The 16,392-nt window shown below is 41.4% G+C and overlaps 1 protein-coding gene across 6 annotated transcripts in view; it reads left to right on the top strand.

Moving 5' to 3' along the window:
• The first annotated feature begins 1,284 nt into the window (after positions 1-1,284).
• The window catches only part of KCND3 (potassium voltage-gated channel subfamily D member 3), a 278,646-nt gene continuing 263,538 nt past the window's right edge, over positions 1,285-16,392 (top strand). The window contains exons 1-2 of one of the 6 annotated variants that reach the window (XM_083617427.1): positions 1,285-1,764; positions 12,159-13,325. In XM_083617427.1, coding sequence (XP_083473553.1) covers positions 12,220-13,325 — 1,106 coding nt within the window. In that variant the 5' untranslated portion in view covers positions 1,285-1,764; positions 12,159-12,219. Of the gene's footprint in view, positions 1,765-2,175; positions 2,195-2,229; positions 2,656-12,158; positions 13,326-16,392 lie in introns of those variants that run through there. The other 5 variants (XM_083617430.1, XM_083617432.1, XM_083617431.1 and 2 more) reach the window with 5 other exon arrangements.

The raw sequence follows: 16,392 nt of genomic DNA, 5'->3' as shown, positions 1-16,392 counted from the left end.
CTGAACTAGAATACAAAAAAGGGAGGTGTGAGGAGGTCAAGGAAACAAGTAAATGAAAGATAAGTCATGGAAAAATTGATTTGTTTTTTTTTTAAGTGTTTTTATTTTTCAGTTTTTTGTAATTTTTTGTTCTATTATTTTCCCCCCTTATTTTTGTAATTTTGTGAAATTTTTAATAAATATTACTTTTTAAAAAAGAGAGAATTATCCTTTAAGATATAAGAACTGCAGAAGGCAAGCACTAAGTACTTACATGGGGAATTTTTTTTTAAGAAAACAAAAGAAAGAAAATGTGTTGCCCAGTGAATCAGAGTTGCCTTTTCTTTAGTCAGTTATAAAGATTTTAATTGATTAATCAGAGGCATCAATTAAATGTTGCAGAAGTGGCACAGATCCACTCAACCCACCACTCATGATATGTCAGTTTGACTGTGTGAATGACTTGCAGCATGTGGAGGGGCAGAATTTGTTCTGTGCATTTGCACTGTCATCTTCTTCACAGTAGACTATGATTAAATCACCCAGTGCTCTGAATTTGGCAAGAGGACAAGGAAGGTGTTACTTCTCCATTATTTGCCATCCAATCATACACGCAGCTGTCACTTGGATATGAACAGAAGAAGGCAGACTACCTTCTCGAATGTCTTAGAGTATCCTCATCTTGACTGACATCTGCTGGTGAGAAGTGAGTGTCTGGCAAACCTTTGTCACGAACCTCATCGCTGCATCTCAAAGGCTATTCCTTTGGTTTTCCTCATCTACAGTCATCTGTTGCTCTGTTTTGCCATATCAATGCAAAAGTTCAAATCCCATTTAGCATGTGGAAGATGCTACATGAACCCCCTGCCTAAGTGGTTGTTTTCGTCTTAAAATTGCAGAAAATGCTATTAAACTTTTTGCTAAATGTTTCCTATCCCAGAGAGCAGCTTATACCCTAGAGCACAGGTGGGGGGACCTGTGGCACTCCTTATGTTTGTTGTACTGCAATTCCCATCATCCCCGGCCATTGACAATGCTGGGTACGGATGGTGAGAGTCCAGTAATATATCGATGTCCACTGGCTTCCCACTCCTGGAGAGACAAAATGTTATTGCCCGGGAGTTCTAGGGTCAGGCTTTACTCGCTGAACTTGGTTTCCTCCATTAAGGCCAGAGCCAGATACCCGCCTAGTGATCTGTGCCTGCAGATCTCGATCTGTTTCCTCGATCGCTCCTGATCCACCGTCATCGGGGTGGCCCTTTCCAAATGGCAACAGGCATTTTGGAGAAAAGAAACGGCCGCAAGACGGACTTGCCGGGAGCGTCGGAGGAAGGAAGCCTGTGGAACGCGAGGAGCTGTCCACCGCTCTCGTGGTGCTGAATGCCCCTCGCTCCCGCCCGCGGACTTGTGGAGCGTGGACATCAGGGCTCGGCCACACGGCGACTGGTGCAAGCCTGGTGGGACTGCGCCATCTGTCTGCTGAACGAGAATCGGGCAGGGAGGTAACCAAAAACGGCAGCGGAACACGAGGATGGGAGGCGACGTCCACGCGCATTCGCATCAGCAGCACACCCAGCTCCTGCGCCCTCTCCGTGCGCCTGCTGAGCTGATGGGCTAAGCGCGCCCCTGGCAAGCGCCTCCTCCTCCCTGGAGCCGCCCTCCCCAGTCCGAGCAGCTAGAGTAAGCGCCTTCAGCATCTGGATGGCAACCTCCTCAGCCCAGCTGCTGAACGGGCACCCGCGAAGAGGATGGAATGGCATGGCAAGGGAGCTCCTCGCCCAGGAGGTAAAGTAAGGAGCACTCGAGGAGTGCGTGTGTGTCTGCGTGTGGGGGAGAGAAAAAAAGAGGGGGTGCGGCGGGCGTGGGGGCGGAGATGAATTTCCTTGCAGCCCGTCAGAAACACGAGTTTCTGCTTCTTTCTCCTCTTAAGTCCTTACCTGAATTTTGGACGGTGGATGCTTTTGGGAACTGTGACCAAAAAGAGAGAGATGAGATGCTAATCAACACTTCTCTCTTTCCCTCGGTGCTCTTTCCCTTTCTCTGCCGTTTTGTTTCCCCCCTCTCTCTCCTTTTGCTTCCAAAGCACAGATCAGCTCATTCCGCTGAACTCCTACACACACACACACACACACACACACACACTGCTTAAGTATAATCTGAATCTCCGAATGAGATGACGCACGCCGGGGAAAGCAGCTGAGCGCCTGTATTCCGTGTATGTATGCATTTGTATTACTTTACCGAAGTCACTAAGCCCCGCTGTAGCCCATCAGTCACTTCCTTGAGGCTTCTTTTAACTCCGAAAGGCAAGAGCGCTCGGATTTGGAGATTTAGGCAAAGGTGGGAAGACAAAATGCAAAATCGGACTTGACCCAAAACGGGATGAAGTAAAGGCGCAGGGCAATCCTATACGTGGGTACTCAGGAGTAAGCCCCATTGGGTTCAATGGGACTTAACTCACAGGTAATTGAGTATAGAATTTCAACGTGTTTGTTGGGAGGGATGTGCATACATGGAAAATCGAAGGGATGAGAACCAGAAATCATAGAGTTGCATAGGAGCTGAAGGAAAGAGCTTTCTTTTAGAAAGGAAGAAAAAAATGGGCATCAGCAACTTTGGCTGCAAGACGTACCTAAGAAACGGTGCCTGCTTATCTAAGTAGAGAGCCTCCAACAGGTAACTTAGTTTCCTCACCCGTGTCACATCGCCCTTCCATGTCAAGCCATGCATGCAGATGAATAACTTCATGTACTGGTGTCTCTCTCTCAGTGTACACAGTCTCTCCCTTCATAACCTTGCTTTCCTAGCTACCTTCCAAGAGAGACATTCTGGTCCCCCATTCTTCACCAGCAAATGAGGGAAAAGTTGGAGTGCTTGGATAGGACTGATCAGGCAAGTGCATCTTGTCAATCCAGGAGCTTACCAGGCTCAGCAATAACAAGATAAGCCGTTTAGTCACCTCTTTCTCTACTTTCCCTCTGCTGGTATTGCCCGATTCCTCCAAACTGCATGTGGAGAGCTCCGACTTAGGGAAGGTGATTCACATTCAGCCCAAAGGACTGGTCTTCATTTGTTCCATGATCATTTTGTATGTGTGGTTTTCCATCTATTGTGTGGGTGATTAAAAAAAAAATCAAGGTAAGTTCTGGCTAATTTGGCTTTATGCTGGCTTTATGTGCTGGGGTGGGGGGAGGCTGGATTAATGAAGTTTGCATGTCTCTATCCTGTTGCTCTAAGATTTGCTTTCACTGAGTACATTTGCTAGAGAAAAGAGAGAGGAAATCTTTTGCAAGAAGTTTTGTTATCTACCATGGGAGAAAGTGGAGGAGGAGATCTAATTGAGAGAGGGTGTAGAAATCTCATCTGAGCATAGTTTGCATTTTAAATGAAAAGATCATTGAAACTGGAACCTGACCCACATAAAAAGGACTTTTTAAAAAGGAAACACTAGTATTCAGAATACCAGCTTTTCTCCTTGCTCTTATAATTCCATGAAACTCACATTATTCTGTTTGTCAGCCTTCCCTGCTCTTTGAAGTTACCTTTATCTGCTTCTACAGATAACCTAAGTTTCTTAAAACAAGTCTAACTAGGGATGATCAGTGACACCCAGAAATATTGATATGGTGTCAAAAGTTAATGAGATGAAAGTCGATCATTTATTTCCTTTTCCCCCTGAATGAACAGGAATAAATATGTGGTTCTTTAAAGTTTTTCTCCAGTGCACTATTGATCCCAGAAAGGAGTGTGGATTCGAATTTTCAAAGTGAAAATAAAATTATTGTCAATAAAGCAAGACATAGCTCAAACAAGCTTTATTTCTACATGTGGAAGGATGGCTGGAGTGGCTGGAAAGAGCAATCTTTTTGAGAGAGCAGGAAAGCCTTGGATTACCATTTTCTTTGCACCCTTTGGGGGGCATGGCACTTACCTAGAGAAAACACAGTCTGTTTGCTTCCACAGTCTGTTGACATTTGGTTTCAGTCTTTAAGGGTCATACCATGCACACAATCTTCTCTAGTCGAAATACCATCAGTAGACTGCCAAGTAAAAGATACTGTCAAGACATCTCTGTCTAGTGTGTAATATGCTTAGCTTTTTAGAATAATAAAAAATGTCTAAAAAACAATAGTTGGTTCAAGAGGGTGTTGAACACTTCAAAATCCACATTTAGGCAATGCTTTATTAGAACCATTTAAAAAGTTACCAAATTGTGAGAAGGGGGTTGTCTAGAATTCTTCCTCAGGAAATGTCTTACACAAAGGCGAGGAAGAGGGGATGAGGAATTTGTAGCTGTTCTTTTTTGAGTTTTGTCATCCCCTAACCCGATCACACGCCCACTATGTGTAACATCTCACCTGATAAAGAGTTCTGGCGAACTCAAAAGTTTGCCACTTGGTTGGTCTAATAAAGGTATTGCCCCAGTGTGGAGTTTACAATTCATGTTTGTATATGTTTAATTGAAATGGTAACAAGTGAACTATTGTCTTCAACAGTGTGTGATGGTTGGGGGGGCACTTTTGCAGAATGCACTTTGCTCCTAAATGGATTCTGCATGGCCCACAATACTCTTATTGTAAATGCTATATGCATTTGTGAAGAGAGGTTTTTCTATACCTTTCCACAAATTAACCTGTTGCTGCTAAATTGGCTACATAAAATACTGTGTGCAGTCTTTCCTCTCAAGCTTTTACTTTTGGGGGGTGGGGTGGGGGTGGAGTCTAGGAAAGATCAAGATCAACAGTTGGATTTGATTAATTAATTAACTTTGCTTCCTTATTAGTATTTGTTGGCAATACAAATACATAGTTTTTGCATCCCCTTGGAAGTAAGTTCTGTCAATGGAACTAAGAGTGAATGAATACCTATATGTTGAATGGTCAATAACTGCAGTGTCACATAATGACTTGTATGTGTGAAACAGCCATTACAGATCAAACACCACCGACAAGACTTTTCCTCTGCTCTCATTTTACTTCAAGCATATAACTTTTCAACAGCAGTCGTTCACAGCCCTTCATCTGCAAACTACCGAGTAATAAAACACTGAGTGATACACGTACATAGATCAATGTTTCACACCAATTATATATTTTATGCTTTTGCATGCTACCTTTTCAGTTCTGTCTTTATCCCACTTTGAAGCAACCCCTAGATAGAAATTGAAATAATTCAATGTTAGGAACATAAGAAGATGTCTTGTACTGACTCAGACCATTGGTCTATCTAGCTAACTGTTTGCACTGACTGGCAGCAGCTCTTCAAGGTTTCCTGGAGGTGCCAGGAATTGAACCTGGGACCTTCTGCATGTAAAGCACATGCTCTACCACTGAGCCATGGCCCTTCCACATAGTATCAGTGATATCCTAAAATATACTCCCCAAAATTACTGGAAGCAACTGAATTATACCACACTGTAACAACAACAACAAGAAGAAAAAGAGTAGTAGTAGTAGTAATAATAATAATAATAATAATACTTATTGACTTCTGAAATGTAACTTATATGTTGGAGCCTGAGCCAACAGCCCGTACATGATCAGAAAATTGTCTGCACTTCCTGGAATTGATAGATACGGTTGCTGTCCTATGCATATGTTCTTGGAATGGTAGTAAGTGCCATTGAATGCAGCAGGACTTACTTTTGAATAAGCATACATGGTATTGTGCTCAAAGTGATAACATGTCAACATAATGTTTCCAATTCACTCAGATGTTCTAATTTCTTGTGCAGATAGCTAGAGTTTACAGTTTCAGAGTAAGCATACAGACCCAGAAGGCTTTTTTTCTTTCTTTTTTTAAAAAAGTGGTTTTAAAATGTGTAACCCATTTATGATCTATTAGTGTCTTAAGTAATGCTTTATGGGACACATTAGGAGTGCCTTTGGCAACATTGTGGAGTGGCCATGCACACAGTGCTGGAATTTATAACAAAGATCTACATTACGCAATTGTAGATTCTGATGCCTCTAAGGAATTTTGAGAAGAACTCCGTTTCAGTCACACAATTACCACATAAATCCAGCATTGTTCCATGCCCATCCAGTATTCTCTAAAAGTCTCTGTTGAGCAGCCTGTGTTTCATATTACTTTTCCCATTAAAATTGCTTAGCCATGTGAGCCCCGAGTAGTTTGATGCAATCCCTGAATGTTATCAAAATCTTCTGCAGAGCTACTAAAAATAAGTGGCCATGTATCAAGAGGGTAACTTATAGGAAATCACACATTTTTTAAATAATTGGCTTTCATTGATGTCATGGGAAAGTAGCAGATCATGTGACAGTTCTATGTTCAGTTTCTTTAACTGGTTCCAATAATTATACCCTCATATCATCTTCTGATGTAAGTCTCAATGTAACATTTCTTTGCTCATAGGAAAAAAACTGCCGCCAGGGAACAAAATGTCAACCAGTAACCACAGATTGTAGCCAATGGTCTCCCTTGCACTGATGAGGCTCTTTGATCCAAAGGGTCTCCCCAACCCCCTGGAGCAATTTTTTGGGGGGGATTGAAGTGCATTCCATCAGGGCAAAGGGCACTATGGGATACAACCCAGTACATTTTGCAGAATCTCAAGCCCGTGAGCATCACAAAATTCTTCGTTGGTAACATATCTCCTGCCCTTTCTTCTTTTCATTTTTGGTTGTGGAAGAATGTTGGAAGTTTTACATTCTGTTCTATCATCAGTATCCGTCCATCAGCAGGAGAGAACTGTGTATGAAGTGCATGCTTTGCCAGCTCCTGCTTTATTCATTGACATGCCCATTATAGACCAATATGCTGAAATGACATTGAGTCTAATACTGTGAACCTAGGAATTGACTTAAATTAAGGTTTGATTATTTCTTGGAGTTTCCCATTAAAATTGGTTTCATATTAAATCAGGGAATCTGCAGTAGGTTCAGAAATATATGACTTCTGAGTCCTGTTCTGCATCCATAGATGCTACTTCTTGCAGGGATTAAAGTGAATTGTATGTTTTGCTAGAGCTCTCATCAGGGTTTGCCTGTACTCTCAGCTCACTGCATGGAACCGCCTTCTAGAGCAACATAATGGTATTCTGTACCTGTCTGTTTATTTCATTTCATTTATTCATTGAGGTATTGATAAACTGCACTTTGTTAAAGGGTGGTGAACAATAAAGGTAACCAAAAATGGACATACGGCCATAAAATACAATAAAAGCAATAAAGTACAACCATAAAACAATATTAAAAGGCAGCAACTAAGGATGCAGTAGGGCTACGGTAAAAGGCCCAGGCAAATGGAAAAGCTGTGACTGGCATCAAAAGTATTGCAAGCTGCTTTCAGCACTGACTTATTGGGATCTATTTGTGACTTTGTTCTGTCAATGAACAAAAGGCTGGAATATTATCAGCCAAGTTGCAGCTGTGTTAAAGCTAGCCTCTTGAACAGGATGGTGGTAGTGGTGGGGACACTGTGTAAGGTAAAGGTAAAGGGACCCCTGACCATTAGGTCCAGTCGTGACCGACTCTGGGGTTGCGGCGCTCATCTCACTTTATTGGCCGAGGGAGCCGGCGTACAGCTTCCGGGTCATGTGGCCAGCATGACAAAGCTGCTTCTGGCGAACCAGAGCAGTGCACGGAAACACCGTTTACCTTCCCGCCAGAGTGGTACCTATTTATCTACTTGCACTTTGATGTGCATTCGAACTGTTGGTTGGCAGGAGCAGGGACCGAGCAATGGGAGCTCACCCCATTGCGGGGATTCGAACCGCCGACCTTCTGATCGGCAAGTCCTAGGCTCTGTGGTTTAACCCACAGCACCACCCCGGGACACTGTGTACTACCAAGCAAATCTGAAAATTCTGACATCATCTCTCTTAGGAATTTATCCTGTGCATTTTTATTGTTTGTAAGGCATCAATTACCCCTGACCCTCTTGAAGATGGACACAGGGTGGAGCCTGTTCTTCTTTTATAAACCGCTTTGAGTTATTACAATCAAGTGCTGTATAACTTTTATGAAATAAATAAAATAAATAAACACTATATTCTCTGAATGGACATATCAGTCTCACTCTGATAGCTTTCAAGGGAGATGATGTGTTTATGTATTAACTTTCCCCACCCCTCAAAAATGGGTGTGTGGATTCAGGTGGGGTACATTCTCAAAATCTAGAAGGTTACCCTGAATATGCACACTGTAACTCTGATTCCTCAGTCTTCCAGGTGGTTGTTGTATTATGATTTATATTACATATTGTCTGCCTCACCCCTGATTAGTATGGGTTTGAGTTGATTCCTCCCGTTCCACAAAACATCAAAACCAAGAATGTTGAAACATTGAACTATCATTCAGAAATGGCATGGGCGGTCAGAACATAATCTTAAGGTTGGATATAGTCATGTACAGAGGTGATTCTGCATATGCCAAGGTCCCAAGCAATGAAGGGCATTAAAGGCCAGCTCTTTGACCTGGACCTAGAAATGGACTGCATGTTGGAGAAGATTTGAAAGTACTGGTATGATATGTTCCTAACAACCAGTCCCAGTTACTTTGCAGTTTTCAGGCTGCTTTGAAAGGCAGCCGCACATACAACATACTGTAGCAATCCAGGCAGAAAGATATCAGGTCCTGGATCACTGTAGGATAGTTCCAGTAGTGAACTTTGGATACTAGCTAGCAAAATGCCTATCATTATAACTGGCAGGATATATGGGGAAAGCAGATTTGTATTCTGAATCCTCTGAAAGGGTGCAATATGACTCATTCCCTGCACTGGGGGGTGGGGGCTGGGGCTGTGCTCAAATGCAGCATTTTATTTCTTTGTAAGAATGAATGGTGGCCATTCACTTATATAGGAGAGCAGAACACTAATCCTTGAAGCTAGTTTATTCAGCAAGTCTTTTAATGGCTTCCTTTGTAATCTTCTGGTTTTTGGGGTGGTTTTTTTAAAAAAAAATTCTGCCATTTTATAGAATTTGACTGTTAATTTCATTGGCTGGTATGATAATGTCCACTTTACTGGTTCTGCCTTTTGGCTGGCCTCTTCCCACCTTCTCTTTATGTTTTATCCTTATTTTAAAAGTTTTAAACAGCTGTTTCTATGGCAGTTTGTGAGGTGGAAAAATGACATGCAAATACTTAAATAATTGAAAATAAACACTGGAGATCTGAGAGTAAATGCAAAGGAAGAGAAAGGTAAAGAAAGCAAAGGGTTTGGATGCAGATTTTATAAGGGCATTTATACCCAAACCCTTGCTATGGCATAAATCAGTGTGCAATCGGGATATTCACCAACAGTGTGAAGTACATTTTTCTTCCCTTTAACAGCTAGTTCTTTGCATTTAGAAAATTAATTTTCATCCTAGGCATGCTGGTACGTGGGTATTGTCATCAATGTACTTTATTATTTGGTGTTTTAGTTAGAAAGACCCTCACTGGCTTTTTTGAAGAGTTGTATTTTGATATAATGTGCACTTTGTTCACACAAGATCAAGAAAGACTCATCTGTACACAACATATGCACCATTCTCAGAATGGCTGTTTTCAGAAATTTTAACATTTTCATTCTTTCAAGAACCCACTCTAGCCTACTACAGTGGTCTAATATCTAATATACTGTACCATTCTGACGTACTGAGGTAACCAAGAAAAAGACAGTTGCCAGTGGAGAAATTATACATATAAAAACATTGCCAGAAAATGAGCAATGAGGTGCTTAGCTGCTGGTCTACTATAATTAGTGTAAGTTTCTCTTCTTTAAAGTAGACTGAAGCCAAAGGAGAAAAATTTTCAAATTAAATATAGGACTCTTCCTTCTTTCTAGGAAAATAATCTGGTAACTGTGAATGGAGAGACAAAATCCTCTGAATTTGTGAGGTTCTTCCATTTTACATCCTGATAGCTAGCTGGAATAATTTGTTAATCAGATAATTTGCATGTAGTTTTACAATAAAATAAATTAAATTTGATTGCTGCATATCCTGATCACACTTTTGCTTTTTATTAATGGCATATAGCCAGCTATGCTAGTAATTAACCAATTAAAAATCCAGTGTTTATATGAAGCAACACTACAGCTGGTTACTATGCAGGCAGGTATAAATGTATCTCTAATGATGCTTTGTTGTCATTATACTGCAAAGGTGAGATCCTTCCTGTGCTTACCTCTGAGTATAAATATGCATAAATATGACCCAAAAAGCCTTGCACGCAAGTCCTCTTGAAATCAATGGGACTTATTTATGAGAAAACATGCACATATTTGCATTGTATAATCTATCTCCCTATGCAACATCTTTCCAAGCCACTTTCACAAAGTACTATGCTCATTGTTAATGCATTAATAGGCAAAATTGAAAACCCTCGTTCTTTTTAGATAGTCCAGCTATCCTAATGCATGGCTTAAAAAGCTATGCGCAATCCAGCTAGACACACTTGAAGCGCATTGAAAGTATATGCACATAACTGTGCTTTTGAGTCACACTGATTTCAATGGTGCTTATGCCTGACTTTCCCTGTTGGTAATGTGTGCTTTCTCTAATAGAAACTCATAATGCAGTAGCCTGTAACGCATTATTAATATGCCTGTTATTACCGTAAGCAAATCGGTAGGCAAGCTGGCATCTGGTGGGCTAGTGCTGAATCCCCAGGGATTAGGGAGAGGTGTGTGTTTTCTCTTGGCAGAGGAAACAGTGCCTACCATAAGTATGCACATAGCCCTCTCTAATCCCTAAGGATTCAGCATTAGCCCAACAAATGCCAGTCTCTCTACTGAGGGAATCAGTTTCTGCAGCCACTAGACCACTGTCTGGATAATGAAGTGGCCCCTGAATATGTATGACTTCAATAAACCTTTCAGCTGATAGTAACACTTGCTGGTAGTGAGTTCTCACAATATCCTACTATTTTATTAGCATTGTCATTGCACTTACTGTGATTATTAGAAATCAATCTTGGTCTTGCAGTTGTGACCGATAACTCTACGGATGAATCGTCCAGTAAAATAAATTAGCACTTTTAGACCCTTCTGACAGCTATATTTGGAGTGATCATATATGATCTGCTCCAGAAATTACTTTACATACATGATGAAAAAGTTGTGCTAGTGGATATGCAATGCATATGCAAAGCTGAACTGGATCTTACAACATTGGGCAAAAGTAGCACAGCCAGGTTTTTGTCTGCTTGACATATAGGTCACTCCCGGAGGAACTGGGGAAACTGAGCAACCTACAAAGTTGGGGGAATGTTCTACTGGACAGCATATTCATGTGGATGACTGAATATGCCAATGTGATGGGTACTACCACACAGGTCACATGAGGATAGGCTACCCCACATACTTCTAAATGTGAATACGAACCACTAGGAGTTGTTTTTCCACATACAGAACATGTTTTGTGAAATGTCTTGTTGCACTTCCGAGTTTCTAAATCAGGACCCATTGTTTACACCTGGGAATGATATCTGAAGCTTGTTTGTGAGGAAGCAAATTTAAATTAGTGTGTTGATGCTGCTTTTAAATGCTTTTAATGAGGAATAATTTGCTGTTCAAAAATTCTACCAGTAACAATGCCACGACTTTTTCCACGCTGATTATCATGAGTGCTTTAAAACATTCATTGTTCTAAGCAGTAATGTTTGGCTATCACAGTTAGGGAGTTTTATTGGGGGTGGAATCAACAGAGAGCCCAATCCCTGGAGCAGCAGAAAGCTGGCTACTTCTGTCTTGCTGCCTAAGAAACCCCTTTCCAATCTTTCTACCATTGGAAATAGGCTATGAATTAAAATTGGCAGGGATCCAGTTAAGGTGATTGCAGTATGCTTTTTGAGAGAGGGTTGCTTATCCATGGGATATGTCTAACCAACTCCTTATGAATGTTTAAGAGGGCAGCAGAAGTCTTTTTCAAGATGTCATCAGGTAGACTTAATGTACAGTGGTTGCCACTGAAAATCTGCCTCACCTAGTTTGCAAGTTCGAAAACATTTTGCTCTACCATCTAACCAAGGTTTCCCCAACCTAATGCAGATGTTTTGGAGGAAACTCCCATCATCCGTTATCACTGGCCATGCTGGCTGGGGCTGGTAGGGGTTGCTGTCCAAAATATCTGGAGGGCACCAAGTTGGTGGCAACTGTCTTAAATCATTATAAAGATAGCATCAAAGGCAAAGTGGCCACTCACTCTGAATTTTGTTTAATTGTATTTGTAGATGGAATTGAACTGAAGTCAAGCAGTTTTTAGAAGAGCTGTCTTCTTCCATCAGATCCATCATGGCTGCGGGTGTAGCAGCATGGCTGCCCTTTGCCAGAGCGGCTGCCATAGGATGGATGCCAGTTGCCAACTGTCCGATGCCACTGGCCCCAACGGATAAAAACAAACGACAGGATGAGCTCATCATTCTTAATGTGAGTGGTAGGCGCTTCCAGACCTGGAGGACTACCTTGGAGAGGTACCCTGACACTCTGCTTGGCAGCACAGAAAAAGAGTTCTTCTTTAACGAAGACACAAAGGAATACTTTTTCGACCGGGACCCTGATGTCTTTAGGTGTATCTTAAATTTTTACAGGACTGGAAAACTGCACTACCCAAGGTATGAATGCATCTCAGCCTATGATGAGGAGCTTGCCTTTTATGGGATCCTACCCGATATCATTGGGGACTGCTGCTATGAAGAGTACAAAGACAGGAAACGGGAAAATGCTGAGCGGTTGATGGATGACAGTGACTCCGAAAATAAGCAAGAGTCTATGCCAGCTCTGAGCTTCCGGCAGACCATGTGGCGAGCCTTCGAGAACCCCCATACCAGCACCTTAGCCTTAGTCTTTTACTATGTCACCGGCTTCTTTATTGCTGTCTCTGTGATCACCAATGTGGTGGAGACTGTACCATGTGGAACAATCCCTGGCAATAAGGAACTGCCATGTGGAGAAAGGTACGAAATGGCTTTTTTCTGCTTGGACACAGCTTGCGTTATGATTTTTACAGTTGAATACCTTATGCGACTCTTTGCGGCTCCCAGTCGCTACAGGTTCATCAGGAGTGTCATGAGCATCATCGATGTGGTGGCCATTATGCCATACTACATTGGCTTGGTGATGACAGACAACGAAGATGTCAGTGGAGCCTTTGTGACTCTGAGGGTTTTCAGGGTGTTCCGGATTTTCAAGTTCTCCCGTCATTCCCAAGGCTTGCGAATCCTGGGGTACACACTGAAGAGCTGTGCCTCAGAGCTTGGTTTTCTTCTATTTTCTCTCACTATGGCAATCATCATCTTTGCTACTGTGATGTTTTATGCAGAGAAAGGATCTTCAGCCAGCAAGTTCACCAGCATCCCAGCTTCTTTTTGGTACACTATTGTCACCATGACAACTCTTGGGTAAGTGCATCACTTCTCTTTCCTGACCAAAGGTCACATGAGCTGATTGGTGGGATGAGGTTCCAAGCTTGTTTCCTTTTCTGAAACCTAGACCTAAGCTTCAGCAGCTATTGAGGTCTGTTTCTTTTACTTTCAATGCTGTCTTGTGCACAACCTCCAACATTTATATGTACAGAACGTCATGATGGCTTTGCAGCAGTGACATCTGGTCCATATTGTTGTTCAAAATGAGGTCTTAGGTATTGCTGTTGTTTTAACTCTGGCATTACTTGCAATCTATCTTGCTTCCAGTTTTGGCATAAGGAGCAGGGATCTGTAAGAATCGTCATTTTTGCATTGGTTTAAAGAATCCATTCTTTCTTTGAAATTATCTGGGTGCTTTTCACATTGCCTTCAACAGGAGTTTAAATGTTATTAAAGTCAAATAAGGATTGAAATGAAAGAAGAGGGTCTGACCCTGGCAGAAGGTGAAAAAAGGGGGGAGTGGGAAATAACTGAATGGTACAATGAACTATTATTATTTTTTACTGGAATTAAAATCAAGCAGATAAATAGTTTGAGCATCTGCTCTTTTTCAAAGATGTCAGCTTAAGCACAGCAGTGCTTACAATTGTATTGATGATCCGGCCTGAGTTCTTCAGATGAATGGCAGTATACAGATTTAATAAATAAATAAATGACAATGTTATTCATAATCTTCAACAGCAGCAGCAACTGTCTTTCAGGCTATATTCTTACAGTCAACTCAAGCGGACCTTCTAGGACTTTTAGATCTTCTCCAGATCTTTAGAACATACTCTGTTTGTTCATTGCCCATCCTATAAGCGCAAATATAAAAGCACAGGAATGTCTGCTTGGGATGAGTATGAGAAGACAAATGCTAAACATGTAGTGTTAGCAATGAACAAAAGTCCTGGCGATCCATGCTTAATATTTTTCATGCATTGACAAATGCCTCTGAGGAACAGTGTATGCTTGAAACATTTTACAATGTCATTTAAAAAAAAAGGAAAAAGAAAGCATTGTGAATTTGGCTCTTGAGGCATTTAGATTGTTCCTTCACCCCTGTTTCAATCCAGATAGGTATTGAAAACAATGTCTTGAGATATGGTAAGGTTTTAGAGAACAGAACTGGCTTATTAACAGGAAATGGCCGAGTCTGCGCCGACAACTCATGCGTCAATGAAGATTTGTGGCCATTATAACATCATGTTAACAACACAACACAGAATTATGCATTGAATCAGTGCTTCTTTTCTGGGGGTACTCAAAGGTACGTAGTACTGACAGTGTGGTGTACTGGTTAAGAGCGAGAGACTCGTAATCTGGGGAACTGGGTTCGCGTCTCCGCTCCTCCACATGCAGCTGCTGGGTGACCTTGGGCCAGTCACACTTCTTTGAAGTCTCTCAGCCCCACTCACCTCACAGAGTGTTTGTTGTGGGGGAGGAAGGGAAAGGAGAATGTTAGCCACTTTGAGACTCCTTCGGGTAGTGATAAAGCGGGATATCAAATCCAAACTCTTCTTCTTCTTCTTCCCCCCAATGTTAAATGTGTGGCACTTACTGTAATACCTTCATGGTGAATACTGGCACCTTTTTTTCTTAAAAAAAAGGCACTGCATTGAACCCATGGAAATAGATGGGCTTAAGTGTGTTATAAACCTGCTGTTGTATTGTGGTTCGTGTGTCTAAATAGCTCAGACAGGTGCAAATCTAGTCATCAATAGGGAATTCATAGCCCCTGGGACATTTCCACTTGTTCCCAAGCTTCACAGGAATCCTGGTGAATTGACAGCTTTTAAAAACAAAAACAACTTTAACATTTCAGGTGGGTGATTTAGTTGCTTAAAACCTGGGGGCACCTTAAGAGAAACACATTTTCTCTCTCCCCCATATGAGATTGTAGTACCCATTCGTCGCTTCTCTTCCAGCTATTTAAAGCTATCCAGCCTTCCATGAGCTCCACATGTAACAAAATTAAAATCTTGTATACAAGACTAAAAAATGTAAACAGTTTTCAGTCAAGTGTGCTTCTGCCTGGGAATTCATGTGGCTTTTGATTTTTAAGCATTTAGCAGTTGCTTTCATGATGCTTGATCGCTAGACGTAGTATAGCATTGCTGTTGCTTTGAAAGGCTTTCACACTGTGCATGAACATGCAAGATATCACAGGTTAAAACTTTTAAAACGTACTTCGTTTTTCAAAAAAACATGAGCAATTGTAACTTGGGGATTTTCTGTCCTCTTGGAAACATATGAATATGAAAACATTAATAAAGCTTAGGAGATCTGCTTGAATGAATGGTGGTTTTCAATCAGTGTTGGAATGTCACCATATTATGATCTAGACATTGAGTCATCTCTAAAATACCTAGTTATCAGCTTCTTTAGTGATAACAGGTCAAAAGCAGCCAAATGATTAAGCTAGGATGGGAGCGGGACAGAAAAAAGATCAACACACACATAAATTCAAGTGATGGTTATAAAAGGATGTTTTGAAGGAGGGTGGTGTTTAAAAGGATCTATTATGACACTGGTGTAAAATGATGGGGAAATTTGATAATGTGTACAAATGTCCACTTTACTTATTGTATGTTTCCAACAAAATGGGACACATCAAAAATTATTTACAAATTGAGAGCCAGTGTGGTGTAGTGGTTAAGAGCGGTAGTCTTGCAATCTGGGGAACCGGGTTCGGGTCTCCGCTCCTCCACATGCAGCTGCTGGGTGACCTTGGGCTAGTCACACTTCTCTGAAGTCTCTCAGCCCCACTCACCTCACTGAGTGTTTGTTGTGGGGGAGGAAGGGAAAGGAGAATGTTAGCCACTTTGAGACTCCTTCCGGTAGTGATAAAGCGGGATATCAAATCCAAATGTTGAAGGTGAAAGAAAGCATGCATGTAATCTGTGTTGAATATTGTTTTAGCATGGTTATAATATTTTGCCCTAAATAATACCATATGTATCATATCAGTTTCAGTGAGAATATAGGTATTTATAAAAATGATGCTATAATGTCATGATACAGAGTTGCTATTAAAAGTTAATAAAACGAGTCTCAAGAATGT

This window comes from Podarcis filfolensis (genome assembly GCF_964270895.1).
Source record: "Podarcis filfolensis genome assembly, chromosome: 6".
Classification (NCBI taxonomy): domain Eukaryota; kingdom Metazoa; phylum Chordata; class Lepidosauria; order Squamata; family Lacertidae; genus Podarcis; species Podarcis filfolensis.
This window is presented reverse-complemented; position numbering and strand designations above follow the sequence as displayed.